Below are 21,403 nucleotides of genomic sequence, written 5' to 3'. Positions count from 1 at the left end.
TTCTGATATTGAGTGGGTTGGCCTGAATACTCAGTATGAACCCTAACAAATTATGATAGCCACTCAGCAGAGGCCCAGCATCCAGAATCCCCATTTGTGGTAACATCTGGTCTGGCCAAAGTGGAATGGGGTAGTCCCTCACCAAGAGGAGCCCTCCCTTTTTAATTGAGGTATAATTGACATATGACATTGTATTAGTTTCAGGTGTACAACATAATGATTTGATATTTGTATATATTGTAAAATGACCACAATAAGTCTAGTTAATATCCATCACCATACCTAGTTACAAAATTTTTTTCTTGTGGTGAGAGCTTTTAAGATTTATTCTCTTAGCAACTTTCAAATATGCGATACAGTATTATTAATTATAGTCACCATGCTGCACACTACATCCCTATGACTTATTTCTTTTATAACTGGAAATTTGTACCTTTTAACCCTCTTCACCCATTTCACCCACCCCCAGCCTCTGGCAACAGCCAGCCTGTTCTCTGTATCTATGAGCTTGGGGTTTTTTTTTTTTTTTTTAAGATTCCACATATAAGTGAGATCATACGGTATTTGTCTTTCTCTGTCTGACTTATTTTACTTAGCATAATGCCAAGAGGAGCCCCCTTTGATGCCAGAAAGGAAGGTGACCCACCCAAGGTGTTGGGCAGTGCATCAGCATCAGGCTTGTCTGCCTGTGAATCCTTTTTACTAGCCTGCTCCTGAAGGTTTCCATTGCACAGGTCAATACCACCTAGTTCCTGACCATGGTCAGGTGTGTGACTGACTCCTTCCTAGGAATGACCTTTGGTCTGTAGTTCCCACCCATATTTTGGCATGAACTTGGCACAGTTTAGGTGTGCATGAATTTCTTTTTGAGATATAGTTTACATACAGTGAGATGTACAAATTTTAGGTTGCACAGATCTTAAAACAATTTGAGTTTTGACAAATGTACATACCTTCTGTAGCCCACACACCTCAATCAAGGTACAGATCATTTCTATCACCCAAGAAAGTTCCCTTGTGCCCCTTCTCAGTAAGTCCACCCCCCCCCCCCCACACACACACACATTTCACCCCTAGGCCTCAACTGTTCTGATTTCTATCACTGTGTATTAGGTTTGAGGTCATGGATTTTTTTTTAAAGGTGTGTTTTTAGTGAGGAAGATTGATCCTGAGCTAACATCTGTTGCCAATCTTCCTCTTATTTTTCTCCCCAAAGCCCCAATACATAGCTGTATATCCTAGTTGTAAGTCATTCTAGTTATTCTGTGTGGGATGCCTCCACAGCATGGCTTGATGAGTGGTGTGTAGGTCCATGCCCAGGATCCGAACCGGCAAACCCTGGGCTGCTGAAGCAGAGCACTCAAACTTAACCACTCGGCCTCAGAGCCGGTCCTGAGGCCATGGATTTTAAAACATACAGATTTTATTAAAGTTTTGATGTGAGAGATGTCAGAAAATAATATTTATTCGAGTAAATCAGTACTTCTCAATGGGGGGGAAATGCCCCCTGGGAGACTTTTGGCAGTGTCTAGAGACATTTTTAACTCATAACTGGGAGGGGGTGCTACTGGCTTCTAGTGGGTAGAGGCCAGGGATGCTGCTGAGCCTCCTGCAGTGCACAGGACGCCTCCCATCAAAGACTGACCCAGCCCAAATGTCAATAATGTGGAGGTTGAGAAACCCTAAAGTAAATCACATGCTCTCTACAGAGAGAATTGTGGCCATGGCGGGTGTTAATCTCTGGCTCTTCCAAGTCTCCTGGGTGGAGGTTTGTTTTTTCTGTTTAGTTTGTTGAGAGCCTGCAGGAAGCTGAAAGGGGAACTGCAGGAGCAGGCTTTCTTGGGTGCTGCCACCCTTGTGGTCACAGTTCTTGCTGTGGAATGGGAGTGAGGGTGGGCTTTGGGGGAAACTAACAGAAGAGGAAGAAGAAAACAACTTGGGCAATAAAGGGGCAGACTGAGCCTAATATGAAAACTGGAAAAACAGCTAAGAGGGAAAAATAAAGTAGAAATTGATAATCAAGAATCCAATAAAATGGTAATTTAAAAAGTAAATGAGTTGAGATGGAAAATAAAAGATGAAAGTGAGTGAGAATGATCAAGAACATAAAAGTAGAAATCTGAATTAAAGTGATAGAAGGCCATAAGATGAAAAATGAAATATGTGAAACGCAGATAGGATTAAGGATTGAAAGCAGGAATCAAGAATTTAAAAGGTCAACATAAGGCAATATATCAAACAAGGATGAAAATAGGGGACAATATGAAGCCCACAGAGCCTTGAGGCTCCAGTGCTGGATGGAGGCATGAGGAAGAGGTGGGGCATCAGCTGTTGCCAATGAGGAAGGGCGTCCGGTGGGCCAGCTGGGTCAGTGAAAAGTTCCCAGTTCAAGCTGTGTTGTCTGTAGGTCATGGACGGACAGAAAGCACTGAGTTCACACCTCCAGATACCAGCAGCCCAATAGGCCCTTTCCTGGGGTGCAGGGAGGGGACTTCCTCCTGGGAACTGCCGGAATTCTTGGGTGACACAAGCCTCAGATTGCCTGGCCTCCTTCAAAGAGCTATGGGGGAGAACTATGGATTTATTAATTTAAATAGTGAATTTCAAAAAATTAAAGTCCTTTTATGTAGGTTGTAGTAGTTTTCTGGGAGGTTGTATTTCTCTAGGTTGTATCAGAGTGCTGCTGATGCTGCCTAATAATTATGGTGGGCACAAACCACATTAACTGATGTCAGCGGTAGCTGGCTTTTACCTTGGAAGCAAAAGAAATTTTAGTAATGTTGCCTTGAAATTAAGCCCTTCCAGGATGAACACTTAGTACTTCAGGGTGTATTAATTATTTTTAAACTAAAGTAATAACCACGCTTTTTAAAAATAGCTTCTAGCTCTTTGTTTGCTCCTGAAATATGAGAATTTCCTTTTTGTGTGTGACTCCAGGCATCCATTCCAACAGACATTTTTGTTAAGTTTTATCTAGCATTATATGTTTTGTGAATAGTACAGAATAGCCTAGTGTTTCACATTACAGGCATTGCAAATCTCAGTAATATGATTTCCGTGATGCTAAATCATCCTAAGTAGTTAGAGCAAGTCAATCACTCATTTATTTTTCCCCTCTCTTCCGTCCATTCATGCAGGTAGTAAACACTTATTGAGCATTTCTTATATGCTAGGCATAGTCACAGGCACTAGGAAGGAATACAGAGTAAGACACAGCCCCATCCTGAGAGGGCTTCTAGTCTGTTAGGGAGAACTTGTTAGACATAAATGGATAAATAAGAAAAAAAAGAAAAGCAATGAATCTCCCTGCTCTTAGGCAGTTGTACAGAAAGACAAAGCAAGTATAGGGCATTCTAGGCAGAAGAATCAGCATTTATGAACCCCTGAAGCTGGGAAACAGCATGGGAGAAATATGTGGAGTTCCAGCTTTGTGGGAGAAGGCGGAGTGACAGAGAGATGGGGTTAGAGAAGGTGATTGGGATCGGATCTTAATGGACCTTGTTTGGCCCACATAAAAATCCTAGGTAATGAATACCAAAAGATCTCAAACAAGGATAGAAGATAATCAGGTTTGCAGTTTAGAAAGATCATTCTTTTGTAGTATGGTTGAGTCATCAGAGGGCCAAGTGGGCAGTTAGAATGCTGTTAAAATGGGGCTGGCCCCGTGGCTGAGTGGTTAAGTTGGCATGCTCCACTTTGGTGGCCTGGAGTTTGTCGATTCGGATCCTGGGCATGGACCTATACACTGCTCATGAAGCCATGCTGTGGTGGCATCCCACATAGAAGAACTAGAATGACCTACAACTAGTGGGTCCAGCTATATACTGGGGCTTTGGGGAGAGGAAAAACAAAGAATGCTGCTAAAACAATCCAGGGAAGAAATGAGGGCCCAAGAGAAGATTATACAGGAGGGGATAAGGAGGAGAAAGGGAACTGAGATCATTTCATAGACTGAATTAGAAGGACTTAGTGAGCAATAGCATGGGGGATAGTGGTGAAGATGACCTCAGAGTTTCTGATCGGGTTGTCTGTTGGGTGGTGGCACTGTTCCTGAGAGAGGAAGCATGGGAAGAGGGGCAGGTCTGGGGGAGAGATGCTAGATGGTGAAGTGCTGTGTAAATGTAGGGGATTATTATTGCAAAAAAGCTTTCTGACTTGATTCCATAGCACACATTCACCCATCAGGCCTAGTGTGGACTTGGAGGCACAGACAAAATCCTCATGAGTTTGTTTTGGACATTCTTGGTCTGGGGAGCTTGTGTCCCATCTAAGTGGAAATGTCCAGAAGTAACAAGACAAGTGAGTCGGGAGCTCAGGAGAGAGCTCTGGGCTGGAGCTACATATCTGAGAGTCACTGGCTTTGTGTTGAAGCCATGGGCATGAGTGACCCAGTCAAGGAGAGCAAGGCTCAGAAAGAGACTGAGTTTGGGATCTGAGATCAGGGGAGACCAGCTCTGGATGGGAATGGAAAGGGAGAGCTTCTGAGGGTTTGATTATTAGAATAACAGAAATAATTTTTACTCTGTTCGGTGAATCACTAGGTGAGATCATTAAAAACTCCTTCCCTTGTTGGGGGTGGGTGTGTGTGTGTGTGTGTGTGTGTGAGAGAGAGAGAGAGAGAGAGAGAGAAAGAGAGAGAGAGAAAAAGACTGAGACTATTTGATAATTTTAAATTCATTCCATAGCATTTTCTCTCATTTCTAAAAGCACGTGTATATGTGTGTCTGTGTCTGTTATCTTTTATTTTACGTGAAAGGCTAAGTAGGAAAACTTAGGAACTACTGTCTTTTGGAAATTAAGATAAAGATGACCTGAAATTGTAAGTCTGTGAGAACATGTTTTTTAGGTTCTGACTTCCATGAAACTTCAGGAGTACATTTATTTCTCATAAAGCACAATCAGCTTTTCAGGGCAAGAGTGGCTGAGGTTATAAACGTGCTCACGTTATGCACATTCAGTTTGTAGCTTTGGGTTTAAGATTGCTTCTGTGTTTCAGGTAATTCAGCGGTCCCTGGGGCCGGCCAGCCTGAGTCTGCTCACCTTCAAAGTCTACGCCTCACCGAAAAAGGACTCACCTCACAAAACTTCGGTGAAGGTTAATGAGGTAACATGCTGTTCATGTTGTGATATATTTTGAACTTCTGATTTAGTTACTAGAGGAAGTATACAGATCGTATATTGGAAAGATATGACAATTTAGAAGATATTTAAAGGGAAATATATTTCCTTATGGTTTGTTTTTCTTTGTGGGAAGCTACTAGACAATGGCTTTTTCAACGTATAAACTTTAATTAATGGTCCTTAGCTAAGGGCATAATTAAGGAATGTTGTCTAGATTTTCAGTGAGGAATCTGCTATGGCCCAGTAGATTGTAAGCACAACTTGCTTCTGAGTGATCTGCCTGATTCTAGGCTGCTTAGCAAGCCAAGAAAATATTCATATTTTTCCTTGTTTCAGAAGTTAAAGACCTGAGCTCATTCGGCTTCTTGGCTAGATTAGAGTCTCATAAGTAGATGCTTAATAAATACTAAATAAATAAAACAAGAAATCTCTCCATTGTTAACAGTCTTTTTTGTCTGTACTCCCCACTGATTATTTTGGATATTTGGTTTCTTTTGACTTTGAGTAAAGTGTAACATAAAGATCTACCTTCAGTAATGAGTGGGGTTACTTGAATGGTGTTTGCATAAAGCTAATTAGCTTATCTCTTGCCCTTTACTCTCTTCTTCTCAGGCCTGGGAACAGTGGCATTTTTGAGCATGAAGAAGGAGCCAGTAGTGGCTGTGAAAACTTTCTTCTCTGGGTGGGGAACAAACTTGCTATCTTGCTTTGATTAGCACCAGACTGATCATTTGAACTAAGTAAAATGCTCTTCAATTACTCTCAAATATTTCTTTCACCCCGACTCCCACCCACTCTTTAAAGTAATAGGATCCTTTTTCCAAAGTCAATCCAAGGTGGAATACCAAATACCAGTATATAACATGGAGAGAAGGTGCTGCTTTGTCTGCTACCAGTAGGGGAGGAGGATCAGACACTTTAGCCCCGCCTTCTTGGCCTTGTTCTTATTGATTCAGGAAATAAGTAAGGTGCAAAGATCCTCTGAAGCAAGGTTCAGGGTGCACGTAACCCTTAGAGTCACTGCAGTTCATGAATTATTAGAAATATGATGCTTACAAATTTAATAATTGATTAGGTTATCTCATTACTGTATACACTTTTCAATTTCTTTTTGTTTTGTTGTTTAATGTATGCAGCTTTCACTCTACTCTGTTCCTGAAGGTCAATCTAAATATGTGGAGGAGCCAAGGACCCAACTTGAAGAAAGCATCTCACATCTCCGACATTATTGCAAGCCATATACAAGTTGGTGTCAGGTACAGCTGTTCTGAAAATGGAGTGAACACATTTCTTTTTAGAGTCAATAGTGAAAAGTCTATATTGGCTGCATGTTTTTATTTATTCATTTTTATTTATTTATTTTTTTTGAGGAAGACTAGCCCTGAGCTAACATCTGCCAATCCTCCTCTTTTTGCTGAGGAAGACTGGCCTTGAGCTAACATCTGTGCCCATCTTCCTCTACTTTATATGTGTGATGCCTACCACGGCATGGCGTGCCAAGCGGTGCCATGTCTGCACCTGGGATCCAGACTGGCAAACACTGGGCCGCTGAAGTGGAATGTGCGCACCTAACTGCTGCGCCACTGGGCTGGCCCCTGGCTGCATCTTCTTAGAAAAGGGCACGATAAAGGACCCCAACTTAAGAGTACCCCACTTACAAGTGTTCATCAGTGCCATCTCTGAGGGGGAGCAGTGAGCCCTAGCTTCCTGGTGGCAGCTGTTGTCAAAGCTGCAGAGAAAATGTCCCTCCCACTGGGCAGCGTGTGGCACATTGACTGGAGAGCGGAGGGCTGGTGGTATCTATCTTGTTGGTCACAGCTATGAAAATATTATCTTCTACGAGAGGAGGATATGGGGCTGGAACTGTAGTAGAAGAAAAAGGATACAATGTAAACATTTATATCAAAATTGCGAAGTTTTTCTCCTCCCAGAGAATCTACAAATCAATATTACTTTAAACGGGAATGGTTACAGAGCATTTTGAATGCTATTAACAGGAGGGTAGATAACTAAAAAAGGGTGAAATTGCATATTTGAGTACTGAACTGTTTGCCCCAAAGATTAAAGAACTACATATACAGATTGGCTTCTGCCACTGCTCAGGTTTTAGATCAGGCGTTTGTCATTATGTTTGTGAAAACATTTCTGCGATTTTTAACATCTGAAACTGAAGTTTACAACCTGCTTTCATTTACATACATCTGTTTGCTGTGCCTGATCTTGATTTTGTACAAATTAGTAAAAAGTATGTAGGTATGTGTGACATGGTCTAGGTTTACTTTGCTTGAGACTTACAAACTCAATTTTCATCCAGAACTTGTTTTAAAATTTTTCCACTGTCTATGGCAGTGCTGAACTTTTGTTCATCATTTAGAAAGAATATAGGAAACATAGACTGTATCAACAGTATAAATTGTCATTACACTTAAATATCATAGTCATATTATTGAGTTATGAAATAACTAAAGACTTTATATATAATGTGTTGTAAAATGCTTAGACAGTATTCTCTTGTTCTAGAAGATTTTCAAACCATCTGCTAATGGTGAAGATAAGGGCAGCAAATTTGTGCAAATATTTTTGTGTCACGTAGGCATGACTACTGTTAGTTCTCGCTTTTTTTTTTGCCTGGGAAGATTTGCCTTGAGCTAACATCTGTTGCCAATCTTCCTCTTTTTTTTTCCCCCTCCCCAAAGCCCCAGTACATAGTTGTATATTCTAGTTGTAAGTTCTTCTAGTTCTCCTATGTGAGCTGCTGCCACAGCGGGGCTACTGACAGATGAGTGGGGTGGTTCCATGCCTGGGAACTGAACCTGGGCCGCCAAAGCACAACGCGCCAAACGTTAACCATTAGGCCATCAGGGCTGGCTCGCTCTCTCTTTTTTTTTTTTAATCATAAAAGTGCTTTATCTCTTTACCTTTCAACCTAAGGTTGCTCTTTATTTTTAACTTTTTTGTTTGTACATGATACTCAGTGCAGCAAAATACCTCTCTAGATAATAAAATAGTTATCAACATGTTTATTTGCACTACTTCTAAATAAAAAAGCTTTTTCGTGATTATGATGGTTTTATTTTCCTATAGAATGATTTCTGATTGCTGGCTCCTTTTTCAGGCCAACAGTTTCTAGCCCCTTTCTTCAAGAACTGATTTAATTTTTCTTCATAGTAAAAAGATTGTGCTAGCAAAAGAAGTGAGCAGTCACTCTAGACATTGATCTGTAGTTTTTGTTTTTTTTTTATGGGCAGAAAAAACCAATAATGGATTTTAATGAAGTGATACTCAGTTTTTTTATGTTTTTTATGTCCTCCCCCAAATTCAGCATTTATTATTTAAGGCCATTTAACAGTATTAGGATAAGTTGTTCTGATTTGAACTGAATTAAATAAAACAAATCCTTTTCCAAGTGGCAACTGGTTCTGATACCTTCTGATTCCCACATATCTCCTTTCCCATCTTCACCATAGACTTCTTAAAGGTGGGTACCTTCTAGTTGGCCCCTTGTTTTCTTTAGGATCATCTGATATTCATGTACAAAACCTTTTATTGTTGTTGTTGTTGTTAAGAGAACGTTAACACTTCATCTGCTTCAGGATTGGGTAAGGGTCTCTCCAAACTTGGATATAGACTCCTTTGTCCCCTTAAAGCTAGTCATTCCTGCTTCAAATGGGCAGTTTTCAGATCCTGGCAAATCAGGAAGTAGAGTTAATATGAAGGGTAGATTTAATCTCACAGGAAAGGGATGGCCACTTTAATTATCAAGGGGATTGATTTTTGTCCATTCTCTTCAATTTTAATGGAAGAATGAAAAGGCTGGGTTGTTGAAACCATTCTACTTGAAATCTTTGCTTCCTGTGGCAATAATGGGCCATTCTGCTGAGCAATTTGTGGTGAAGGGGAAATTACAAAAGAAAAAAGAACACAAAACCCCCCAGACAGACAGTATATCCCTTTGTTCAAAAAGTGTTAATAACATGATAATTATTCAGTAACGACAGATAATTACTCACAAATATATATTTTTACTTATCAGCAAATCTTACTTATTATTTTTCTTTCACCTTTTTAGGAAACGTATTCCCAAACTAAGCCCAAGATGCAAAGTTTGGTTCAATGGGGGTTAGGTAAGTTGATTTTTAATTAGGCATAATCAGTTTCTTCATTAACATTGGACTCTTCAACTGGAATTCCATGGATGGGCTCCAGGGGATATGTGAATTCTTAAAATTATATGCAGAATTTTAGAGCTATGTGGATTTTTCTGGAAAGAAAATTTATTGTTTTCATCAGATTTTGGAGGACTAGTGTCCCCAAACACTCAGGTAAGTCTCTTCAAGATCGTTAGGTTTGTTGGCCTGGCAAGTGTAGATACACTGTGGATTTTTTTTCTTTAAATCTATTTCCCAGTGCACTGTCCATCTGTAACTCGCACTAACCCACACTAGCTCATTGGTAGGTGTTCAGAATCAGGATAGCTCATTTGCACAGCTATTAATACATGTTATAGAAGTTTAGAGGCAGGAAGGAACTGGGCTGATATGACTACGAAAGCCCTCATTGCATAATTAGTAGTGTTCTTAGTTTTTTGTTTTTTTTTTGAGGAAGATTAGCCCTGAGCTAACTGCTGCCAATCCTCCTCTTTTTGCTGAGGAAGACTGGCCCTGAGCTAACATCCGTGACCGTCTTCCTCTGCTTTCTATGTGGGACGCCTACCACGGCATGGCTTTTGCCAAGCAGTGCCATGTCTACACCTGGGATGCGAACCGGCAAACCCTGGGCCGCCGAGAAGCAGAACGTGCGAACTTAACTGCTGCGCCACTGGGCCAGCCTCTTACATTTTTTTTCATTTGGTTTTTATTGTCCTGGGTGTGTTTTTTCACATCCACTTATCACATGCACTCATAAACTGGGTTCACAGTCTCTACTCTGACTAATCTCAGTCAGGAACTGGTAAATTAATAGACATTGATCATATTTCATTCCCCTTATTGGCCATCTGGGCAAATCACAGTCTTAGTTTTACAAGTGTTTGTTTCAACGATGGAGTAAAATAAACGTGAATACAATTTATTTCTTTTCGAAAATCATCATAGTATGTTGATGTGCTAATACCCTTGAGAGTACGAGATAAATAAATAAATTTTTCATTTGAAGACAGACATATTAATAACCTACCAGTTCGTTAAATTATTCATGTATGTTAATAAGTAATATCTTAATTTTATTAATTTAATAAACACATTTAGTGCTTATTATGTGCCAGGTACTAGTCTAAGTGCTTTAGAAATATTAATTTATGTATTCCTCATAACAACTCTGACAGGTACTTTATTGCCTTCATTTTTTACCTGAGGAAACTAAAGAACTCCTCATCTTTTATCTGTACATGTGTGACTGAGGAGGTCTCTTCATTGTCACCTATCATGTCCCATTGATTCATAGCAGTAGGCCTTATTTACAATATAAGGCTTTTTTCTTCTCTTGGACTTGTGGTTACTGCAAACACTCTTAAGAAGAAACGTTCCCTTATGAATTGTGGTGTTGTCTGTCAACACAGTCAGTCCCATTTCCCATTGATCACAGCCAAGACACATTAGCAGAAGCTGGGCTTCGGCTTCAGGCAATCTTATAGCATAATTTCTTTCCCATTTCTTTGTGAATTACCCACTTCAGCTCAGCTCACCAAGGCCATTTGAGTGTCCTTCTATCAACTGCTCTGTGTGCATTTCTAGAATTGAGAACACTGTGCTGTAGGCAAAAATAAAGGGAAGTAGAAAATTGCCTCAATGACTCAGGCAAGAAGATGGAAAGTAAAAACTAGGTTAAAGGCAAAATAAGTAAAAGACCAGACAGGAATTAGTGCTAACAACACAAGCCCTATAATAGTATTTAAAATGATTGCCACATTTGTCAAATAACCCAGGAAAAAGAAAACTGGCATGTGTCTGGTGTTATCTGGGAGAGAGAATTATTCAGTATTTCAATTAGTTCAGTTCAGCGTACATTTGTTAAGTCACCAATGTGGCAGGCATTGACAGTCGAGGCTGATTAAGACAGTGGTCATGACCACTGAAGTGCATATAATAAATTACTCATACTAGCACAAATACAGAGACAGTCACAGACCACTATCAAAAGTATATCGGAAGGAGCCTAGTTTAATAGGGACTGGGGAGATGGGAGCAGTTGGGGAAGGAATTCTGAAATGAATCTTGAAGGAACAGAGTTAGCCACACCAAAATGTGGGAGTGGGACTTGGGTGGCATTCCACACAGAGAGGGCAGCATGATCAAGGCTGGGAGGGGTGACTCAGTGTTGCATGTGCCAGGAACTGGAAGCAGATAGGGAGTGCTGAAGATAGGCTTGAGAGAGAGGCATGAAGGCTTTTTAAGTCATGATCTAACTGAAATCCATTTGTTAATTTGTTCAGTATCCATCAACTCCTAGCAATGTTTTTAATAAATTATCTGTTGAATGAGCATCCACTGTTACCACTGAGGGAAAATAACATAGAAGTCTAAGCATTCCACCATACAAGGAGTGTATGTTCTCCTTGAGGAGACATAAAATACACCTCTGAATAATTAAACACAGGGTGCTATAGGATTAGGTGCCAAATGATGGTACAGAGAATGAATATGATGGTACTTTAGAGGAGGAAGAGAAGTGTGGGCTGGTGAGCATAGGAAAGGCTTATTTGAGGAGGTAAGACTTCAACTGGCTCTTATTTGATGGGATTGGCTCCGTGGAGAGGAGGCATTGTGTCAATTAGGTCGTAAGGCGTATTCAGGCATGGCAGCTGGCTCACGTGTTGCATTTGTTTTGGTTTATCTTATCACTATCAACAATGATTATTTCCCATATATACTTGTACTACGAGTTTCCTTTATTAGCCAAAATTATTCTGTTCTTGAGTTCGAATAATGAGTTCAGATGGCAAAGGAGACTATTTTCCCTGAGTTTAATGTGTCTGGTTCCTGAATTTCACAGAGCAAGCAGCAAAGCTTCAGATAGCAACAGATCTGTCCAAAAGTTTATGCAAATCGATTCTATTTCTGTGTTTGGATAACAAATTTGGATAGAAAGAGATCCCTGTATTTGTATTTCTCCCCTTGCAAATAGTTGATTTAGACCTGTTGTCTTCAGGAATATGAAAGTAAGCTAACATTATTGTCAGTAGGTTGTCAGACCAAAAGTGTTTGAAAATTGGATACTTGCTATGTGAATAGTAAATCATGTTTATACATCACATAAAAAGAACGTGTTGAAAGGAAGTGTATTAGCAGAAAGCAAAAAATACATTATTTGAAAAGCATTTGATACTATATATACACGAGTTATATGTAAGATTTGTTTTGTTTTGTTTTTCAATGAGCAATTTATGGAATTGTTTCCCGATCTGATTCTATTGTAGACAGCTATGAATATCTCCAAAATGCACCTCCTGGATTTTTTCCAAGACTTGGTGTTATTGGTTTTGCTGGCATTGTTGGACTCCTTTTGGCTAGAGGTAGGTGAAATTTTGTGGGTTTTTTTTCTTAAACAGCTCATAAGGGAGAGAGAAGATACATATTTGGTTCTTTTTTTTCATTTATGTTTTCCAAATAATGACTTGGTTCCTGAATATGCCCTTCTTAGTATATAATTGATATGCTTGTTTTCTCCAGTATATTTGATTTTAAGCATATATAGAAATTTTAAAAAAATAAAATGAAAGAAATTGTATACTCTTTTTGTTTGTTTGTTTGTTTTGGTGAGGAAGATTGGCCCTGAGCTAACATCTGGGCCAATCTTCCTCTATTTTGTGTGAGATGCTGCCGCAGCGTGACTTGATGAGCGGCGCTAGGTCCACGCCTGGGATCCGAACCTGCGGACCCCAGGCTGCCGAAGCAGAGTGCGCAAACTTAACCACTACACCACCAGGCCTGCCCCGAAATTGTATACTCTTGGTTAAAAAAAGAAATTAGTGGCCAGCCCCAGTGACCTAGTGTTTAAGTTTGGTGTGCTCTGCTTCAGTGGCTCAGGTTCGGTTCCTGGGCGTGGACCTACACCACTTGTCTGTCAGTGGCCATGCTGTCATGGCAGCTCACATACAAAAAGAGAAAGATTGGCAACAGATATTAGCTCAGGGTGAATCTTCTTTAGCAAAAACAAAAACAATAAAATAATCCTTCATAGGCACATTTACTTGATCAAGTTACTGTCGCTCTTTGGTGCAGAGTGAACTTTTGTTAACCAAAGTCTATCACACCTGAGAAACTGTTTCTTAATGTTTTACTATTAAGATCGGGCTATTAATCACAGTAAATAGAACAGTGATTTCATAAAGATTTTATTAATTTCTTGATGTGTCATAGCTTCAGTCAGTGATGATATCAAAACTTTTAAAACACTTAAAAGCTAACAAATGTCAACTTAAAAATATTGCTACATTACACTACTGGATTACAAAACATTTATAGGAAATAAAGGATGATAAAATATATCACTATAATGAGATTAATTTTTTATGAACTACTTGAAGTTTCACTGATTGTAAAATAAATGTTTGTTATAAAATTCAGACTTTACAAAAATTCCTAAAATAGAAAGTTTATGAACCCTGTAATGAGACCCCCATAAAAGATAACTATAGAAACTAATTTGGTCCCATTCCTCCAATTTAAAAAATGTTTTCTATGCGTGCCTTAACCATTATTTTAGAATCTGGCAAAATGCTGCACTGGTGCCAGTCCCCCAGCCTGTGGAATGAACTCCTGTCCTAGTTCCTGTGCCCTCCTCCCATCTTGTACAGAATAATGAAAATTAAATTTAGAGTTCATTTTTACCAATCAACTTGCGAAATAGTTGAACCAACTTTTCCACCCTTGTTTCTGCAAAGCTGTCCAGAAAAGCATTCCTGTCTTATTTAGATAGTTTGGAATTTATGAAGATCCCACGGCCAGGGGGTTGGAATCTTGGCTACTGTTAGGGAGCTGGGAATGTAGAATCGAGTGAGATGAGCTCCCCCCTCCCCCGGCCTCCATGGTTGCAGCACATGAGGGAGTCTTGCAGCCCTACAGAAAACTCCCTGCGTGTGCCCGTGTGCCTGTGTATGTTCCTACACTGTCGAGTGTTTATCCCCCGGACATTCACTGGGGTGACCATCCTGAGGAGGTTTGGGGACTGTGCTCTCCTGAGCAGAAGAGCAGCATGAGGACACCCACTGCTGCGGGTCCTATTCCTTTCTTTTTGTTTGCTTGTTTATTTGTTCCTCTCTCTTTTTCCTTTTCCTGGGAGGACTTGGTAGTATTAATTTGAAAGCTTAATTCTGTTTCAAAAAAGTACACGTGCTCAACGACAGGTCTTTTCCCATAGGTAATGGGGTAGAAGGGCCTGAGGTGAACAGCGTCACAGGGGTCACTAAGCAAGATGAGTGGGATGGTAGCTAGGTTTATGAGTGGCTGGAATGGGTCGCAGGCCCCTCCAGATAGGTGGTCCTCTATGCTGGCAGCAGCAGGATGGGCTCAGAAGGTCCCTTCTGGTAGGGTTTCTTTTTTTTTCTTTCTTTTCAGTCTAACGTTTTTAATTTTATTTTTTTAATAAAAATTGTATATATTTAAAGTGTACAACATGATGTTTTGATATACATGTACATAGTGAAATGGTTACTACAGTCAAGCTAATTAACCTATCTTCTCATATAGTAACCTTTTTGGGTGTGTGATGAGAGTACCTGAAGTCTACTCCCTTAGTAAATTTCCAGTATTCAGTACAATGTCATTAACTATAGTCACCATGCTATCCATTAGATCTCTAGACTTATTCATCCTACGTAACTGCAGGTTTGCACCCTTTGACCAACATTTCTCCATCTCCCCCAGCCCTGGTAATCACCATTCTACTTTCTGCTTCTAGGTGTTTGACTTTTTTAGATTCCACGTGTCAGTGAGATTGTGCAGTTTTTTTTTCTTTCTGTGTTTGGCTTATTTCACTTAGCAAAATGTCTTCCAGATTCATCCATGTTGTTGCAATGGAAGGGTCTCCTTTTTTAGGGCCGGATAATATTCCATTGTATAGAGATAGCACAATTTCTTTATCCTTTCATCCATTGACAGACACTTAGATTGTTTCTGTGTTTTGTGATTAATTTGTGCTATTGTGATTAATGCTGCAATGAACGTGGGAGTGCAGATAGCTCTTTGAGATACTGATTTCACTTCCTTTGGGTGTATACCCAAAAGAGGGATTGCTGAATCATATGGTAGGGTTTCTTGAGTGTATCTGCTAAGGTAGGCTGCCTCAGTTGATGAGGATGGCCATGACTTTGGTGGTGACAGGAGACGCCTCTCTTGGAAGAGAAATGAATAGATATTCAGAGGAAGTGGGCCCAGCCTGGCCACTCCAGAGTGGCGGGGGATTGTTGCCCACTATTATTGCCTTCTGGTGGCTCCCCCACCACTGGCAGCCAGTGTTTCTCTCTGGCAGTGCTGATAACTTACAGCCGACACCACTGGCTTCTTCGGAGGTGTGGGCATGAAAATGGGGACAGAGGCAGGGGGTTGTGTTTCCTTCCTGAAGTTCTGGGGCCCCCAGCTCATTGTGTGAACCACTGGAACCTGGAGGCCCAAGAGCTGCTGTTTATCAGCTTTCCCTAGAGGAGTGAAAAATGCCTGGCTGGCAGTTCTGCTGCTCTTCACCTGGTCCTCATGTGTGTCAGCTGCCCAGTTGCTTAGAGCTTCAGGTGTGCAGGTGGGATCCCAGGAGTGTAACAGGGTTTTCTCTTCTAGAGTAGTTATATCCTTTCAGTCAAGGCAATAAGACAGGGAGAGAAACCCTAATTTATTAATAGTCTAGGTTGGTAACATTTGTATTCTCTTCTGTAACCCCGGTTCCATCTTTGGGGATTTATCTGTTTAAAGTTTAAAATCATAAACGGCACTTAGATTATTCTGACTGTGTAAGTATTAGTAACGTACATTGCACTAGCATCTATACACATCCCATGTCAAAAACCCTGTGCCTCTCTCAGGGGAGACTATTTCTCGTGTCAAGTCCACGTGCATTCTCATGTTTTACCCTCTTCCAATTCTCTTAACCTCGTTCTCAGGTTTCTCCCAGTTCTGCATCCTGCTCTCTTTTCTATTGATGCCCCTTTTTCCGGGGCTCCACATCCTCTCTCAGTCTGAACTGAGCCTCAGCACTGCTGTTGTCTTGGGATGTGGTTCCATGCTCTCTTGGGTTTGACCCCCTTTTCCTGGGTTCCATGTAGTCTTCTCCTAGGTTTGCTCTGCCTTGTTGTTGAACTACATGCTTAAGTCACTTTCAAAAAAAGTCTGTGTTGGAGGTAAACTTTCCAAGTCCTTGCAAATCAGAAAATTGCTTTCTGCCTTCATACCAAGTGATAGTTTGGTTGGGTGTAGAATTTGTTTCCATCAAAACTTTGAAGGTCATGTCTTCTAACATCTGGCGTTAAAGATATGAGAGTCAATAGCCAGGCTGAATGCTTGTTCCTTCTGAAGTGATTCATTTTTTTGTCCCTAGAAGCTTTGAGGATTGTCTCTTAATCTTAATCTCTAACTACATATGGATGCTTTCATTCCTTGGTTGGGCATTTTGGTGGCTTGTAGCCTCCAGCTGGAGGAAGATAATCTATCTTGTGTTTCTTTGAAAATTTACTCATACTTTTTCCTTCCTGAACTCATATTAATTAATGATTGAGTCATTTAAGATGACCCTATATGTCTCTTATATTTTCTTGATTATTTTATTGAATTCTTGAATTTTTTTACTTCGATCATTTCCAAGAACTCTTTCTTTTGTTCTCTGAACATTCCTTCTTCATGGAACTCTTTTTTTCTTTTAATGTAGTAGCGTCTTGAATTGATTCAATGATACTTAATAACAGGTTTAGTTGTCTTTTTAAGTTCTTCTGTTTCCTATGGGGTCATTTTTTACTTCTTGCTTGTCTTGATCTTTCTCTTTTATGTTTCAGGCTTTCTTTAAACGACTAGTGATCCTTGGCTGTCCAATCATGTTTAAGAACAAAGCGATTGAAATGCTAATAAGAAATTTTTGTGCCCAGACTGGGCTTGCTGGCAGGCAACTTCTACCTCAGGGTGAGCTGGACAGGAACTGACGTTATATGGGAGGTGCCTACACCCAGTGCCTACGTGAGGAAGGCTGTATTCTTGAGCACTGACCTGTGCGCGCTCACACGCAAGCTCTGTTGATTCTCAGCAAGAAATCCCTGGCATTTCTTTGGAGATACCCTGCCCCCCTTTTTAAAATTTGGCCGGGAGAGACTGCTTGGCCACAGGCAGTTTTGCCCGGAGATGGCTTGGAGGAAGGAGAGGATCACCTAGTCCATGCACAGGACTTGCATTTGTCCCTGTCCTTATCCCTGGTGGCCTAATCCTCCTCCACAGTCCCTGCCATCTCTGGGTTGCTGGGGACATTCTGCTCCCTGCTCTGCTGCAGCCCCTCCCCAGGATTTAAAGGTTGTGTGTCCTCTTGCTTCCAGCCGCTCTCCATTTTCTGAAAATTGGTTGACATTCTTACCTGCTAGTAGCTCCTCTACACATTTTCTCTTCATTGTGGGTTTATTTTCTGTATTTTATTCTTTTACTGTTATTTTTATGGAGTATTAGAAAGGAGAAGAGAAGAATACTTGTGTTCAGTATTTAAATAGGAAGCAAGTTTACTAAACATAACCTTAAAAACATAAACCTTAGAAACCAAAATAATGTGTGGTAATGTGTGGTTTTATTTTCAAAACAATCTTTTTTTCAGCTCCCTTAGAAATGGTGGTTCTCTTGAAAGCATTTTGCTAAGGAAAGAAGCCAATCACAAAGGACCACATATTATATAATTCCATTTATATGAAGTGTCCTGAGTAGGCAAATCCAGAGAGATAGAAAGCAGATTAGTGGTGGGTTTCCTAGGGCTGGGGATAATGGGGGAATTGAGGGGCAACTGCTAATGGATGTGGGGTTTCTTTTTGGGGTGATGAAAATGTTCTAAAATTGATTGTGGTGATGGTTGCACACCTCTATGAATATACTAAAAGCCATTGAATTGTACACTTTAAATGGATGAGTTGTGTGAATTATATCTCACTAAAGCTATGAAAATATGGTGGTCCTTTTTGGTGCATATGATATTATTAAGCCCATTCTCTGTCGATGTAGGAGCAAAGAAGTCTTACTCAGTGTTAGATGTACAAGGGAAATTGTGATGGTGAAGATAATGAATCATCTGATGGTGTCCACAACCTTTTGTTTAATAGGTTCAAAAATAAAGAAGCTGGTGTACCCACCTGGTTTCATGGGATTAGCTGCCTCTCTTTATTATCCACAACAAGCCATTGTATTTGTCCAGGTAAGTTAGACCCAATAAACTAGAATGTCCCTTGTTCTTGCTTATGTATGTATGAGTTTACTGCTTAATTTTTTCTTGCAGTTTTTATAACACCAGACTAAAATTTGTTTGCGTGTATAGATGAACTACAACAAACGTAAGTATTTTTCTCCACTATGGACCTCAGTTCTGGCCCTCCTTCCAATCATGTCAGTATTCAGAGAATTCATGCTCATTTGAATATTAGTCAAAGAAAATTTAAAATGCCTTTTTTTGCATGTTTACGTGGAAGTCTAGAGACTCAAATTCCAAAGCTGATAGTTGTGGATCATTCTCAGTTTGGGCGGATCTGGTCACAGTCTCTCCTCCTTGGAGTTGCAGGCATAGGTTGTGCTGTGGCCCTCACGCCTTCTCCCTGGTCCTGGCACCAGCCTTGCTTTCCCTGCTGGGAACTTTGAGAAGTGCAGTCACCTCTCTTGGGAGCACCCTTCTCGGGGCTCTCAGTTGGCTGCTGCTTTCTTACTCCTCAGGCCTCAGCTTGATGGCGTCCTGGCAAGTTGGAGAACATAGTTGCAGGCAACACGGGTAAAGCTAAGGTATTAGTCTCCTTGAGCTGCTGTATAACAAAGTACCACAGACTGTGTACATGGACTGTTTCTATTACACAACAGAAATTTATTCTTCACAGTTCTGGAGGCTGGAAGTCCAAGATGAAGGTGTCAGGTTTGGTTTCTCCTGAGGCCTCTCTCATTGGCTTGCAGATGGCTACCTTCTCGCTCTGTCCTCACATGGCCTTTTCACTGTGCAAGCACATCCTCATAATGACACCAGTCGTTTTGGATTAGAGCCCCACCCTTATGAACTCATTTAATCTTAATTACCTCTTTAAAGGCCCTGTCTCCAAATACAGTCACATTGTGGGTTAGGGCTTCAGCATATGAATTTGGGGGGCGGGACACAATTCAATCCCTAACATCTGGATCAGCAGTTCTCAAAGTGTGGTCCCTGGACCAGCAGCCTCAGGATCACCTGGGATCTTGTTAGAAATGCAAATTCTCAGGCCTTAACACAAGACCTACTGACTCAGACACTCTGAGGATTAAGGGCCAGCAGTCTGTGTTTTACCAAGCCCTCCAGGGGATTTTAGTGCTCATGATGTTTGAGAACCGCTGATGGAGACTAGATTCCCTCGGGGCAGTGGTGTCTGGACTTAGTGGGACAGTAGACATAGAGTCCCTTTAAAACTGGCCAGACTCTTGTTTTTGAGGTCCTGGAAAGCTTTTGAAGACAGGGACCTAGTTGCCAGAACTGCCGTATCACATAGAGACTCAGTTCTAGAAGGAGCAGTAATGCTATCACCAGAATTGGGCTCTGTGGGCTCTGAGCCAGACTGAGTGACACTGAGCTCCCTTGAGTCCTCGTGACAGGATTGAGTCTAGATTCCTGGATTGTGCTGCATTGGTAGGTGGGAGTCCGGTGGCTCCAGCCGTGGGAAATTAATGGATTTGGTGGCAAATGCCAGTAAGATCTTCCTAGCATGGGCTTGACATTGTTTATAGCAGTCCTGGAGGCAGACAGCTAATGTTCCTCTGCCTGCTTCAGCCCCAGCTCAGGAATAGTGAATCACGTCTGCCTGTCCTAAGATGCTAAAAATAAACATCATCTCAGTCTGTTATGGTTTAAATAGTAAATGGATAGGGTGGGGAGGGTGGGCTTGGCTGCTGATTGAGAAGCATATGTGGCCACCCCCTGAGTAGAGGTCTTTTTTATCTTATATGTCGCAGCATGTGTTGCAAAAGATCTTTTGTTTTCACAACCAAGATAATAGGATGCAAACCTGAGTTGTATTCTAATTTATTTTTAAAGTCAATAGGAAGGAGTTTGTCTCTTATTTTGTACCTAGAGTAACCCAGAGCAAAAAACTAACTTTATTTTCACTAAATATAAACCATTAGTGATCTGTTTGGGATGATGAAAAAGTTCTGGAAATGGATAGTGGTCATGATTGCAGAAGATTGTGAATGTACTTACTGCCACCTAAAAATGGTTAAAATGGTAATTTTTCCACAGTAAAACAAAGAAAACATTAGTGATTGAAAGAGATTTTCTGATATTGTTTGTGTCGTTTAGTTCCTATTTCACAGTTTCTATTTTTTTTTTAATGAATACCCTGACCTTGGACAAGCCGTTTAATCACTTACGTTCTGGTTTTTGTTCAGTAGTGTTTGGATAACAGCACTGTAAGAAAACCCTTAAAGTGATGGTGAATGTTATTTTCCTCTCAGAAATTTAAAACACTGAGAATAGTGCCATATACATGGTAAATGGTTGATATGTCTCCTGATGGGTCCAAGGAATCATATCATATTTTAAGAGCAGTTGGAACAACTGGAAGAATATAACTTGTAAGAAACCAACATGTTGCAATGACCACTGGATTTACTAGCACTGTGACCTTAGATAAGTCACTTGGCTTCTGAATATTCCTTTATATTGGGTTGTTATATAAAATACAGGTAATTCATGTGAAAGTGCTTTATAAACTAAAATGCTCTACATAGTAAATTATTAAAAAATTAAAAAGAATAATAACTGCCTTCAGAAATTTGAAGTACTGTCATGTGGAAGAGTAATCAACATTCTTTGTTGTAAGTAGAACCAGTAAATGCAAATTACTGGAAGCATTCTTTAAAGAAAGCTCAATACTTTAAAAAAATGTTTCCAACAATTAAAGCCAGCTAGCTAAAAGTGGACGAGTGTAGTTTAAGTTAGTGAGCTCCCTGACCCCAAAATATTCTCTCACCCTGGGGCCTCCCTCTCGGGATGTTGTAGGAAGGACTTTGGATCAGGAGACAAAATCGCTGTAGAAACTCGAAGACTTTATGTTTTGGGGGACCTGGGAAAACTGAGAGCATCTTCATTGGTTCACCTATTTTTTACCTAA

General features: G+C 40.5%; 1 protein-coding gene across 1 annotated transcript in view; it reads left to right on the top strand.

Annotated features, from left to right (window-relative positions):
• Positions 1 to 21,403, top strand: part of APOO (apolipoprotein O) — a 55,761-nt gene that overhangs the window by 18,182 nt on the left and 16,176 nt on the right. The window contains exons 2-6 of the mRNA XM_014728790.3: positions 4,997 to 5,104; positions 6,258 to 6,377; positions 9,191 to 9,245; positions 12,536 to 12,631; positions 18,389 to 18,480. Coding sequence (XP_014584276.1) covers positions 4,997 to 5,104; positions 6,258 to 6,377; positions 9,191 to 9,245; positions 12,536 to 12,631; positions 18,389 to 18,480 — 471 coding nt within the window. The remainder of the gene's footprint in view (positions 1 to 4,996; positions 5,105 to 6,257; positions 6,378 to 9,190; positions 9,246 to 12,535; positions 12,632 to 18,388; positions 18,481 to 21,403) is intronic.

This window comes from Equus caballus, chromosome X (genome assembly GCF_041296265.1).
Source record: "Equus caballus isolate H_3958 breed thoroughbred chromosome X, TB-T2T, whole genome shotgun sequence".
Lineage (NCBI taxonomy): Eukaryota > Metazoa > Chordata > Mammalia > Perissodactyla > Equidae > Equus > Equus caballus.
This window is presented reverse-complemented; position numbering and strand designations above follow the sequence as displayed.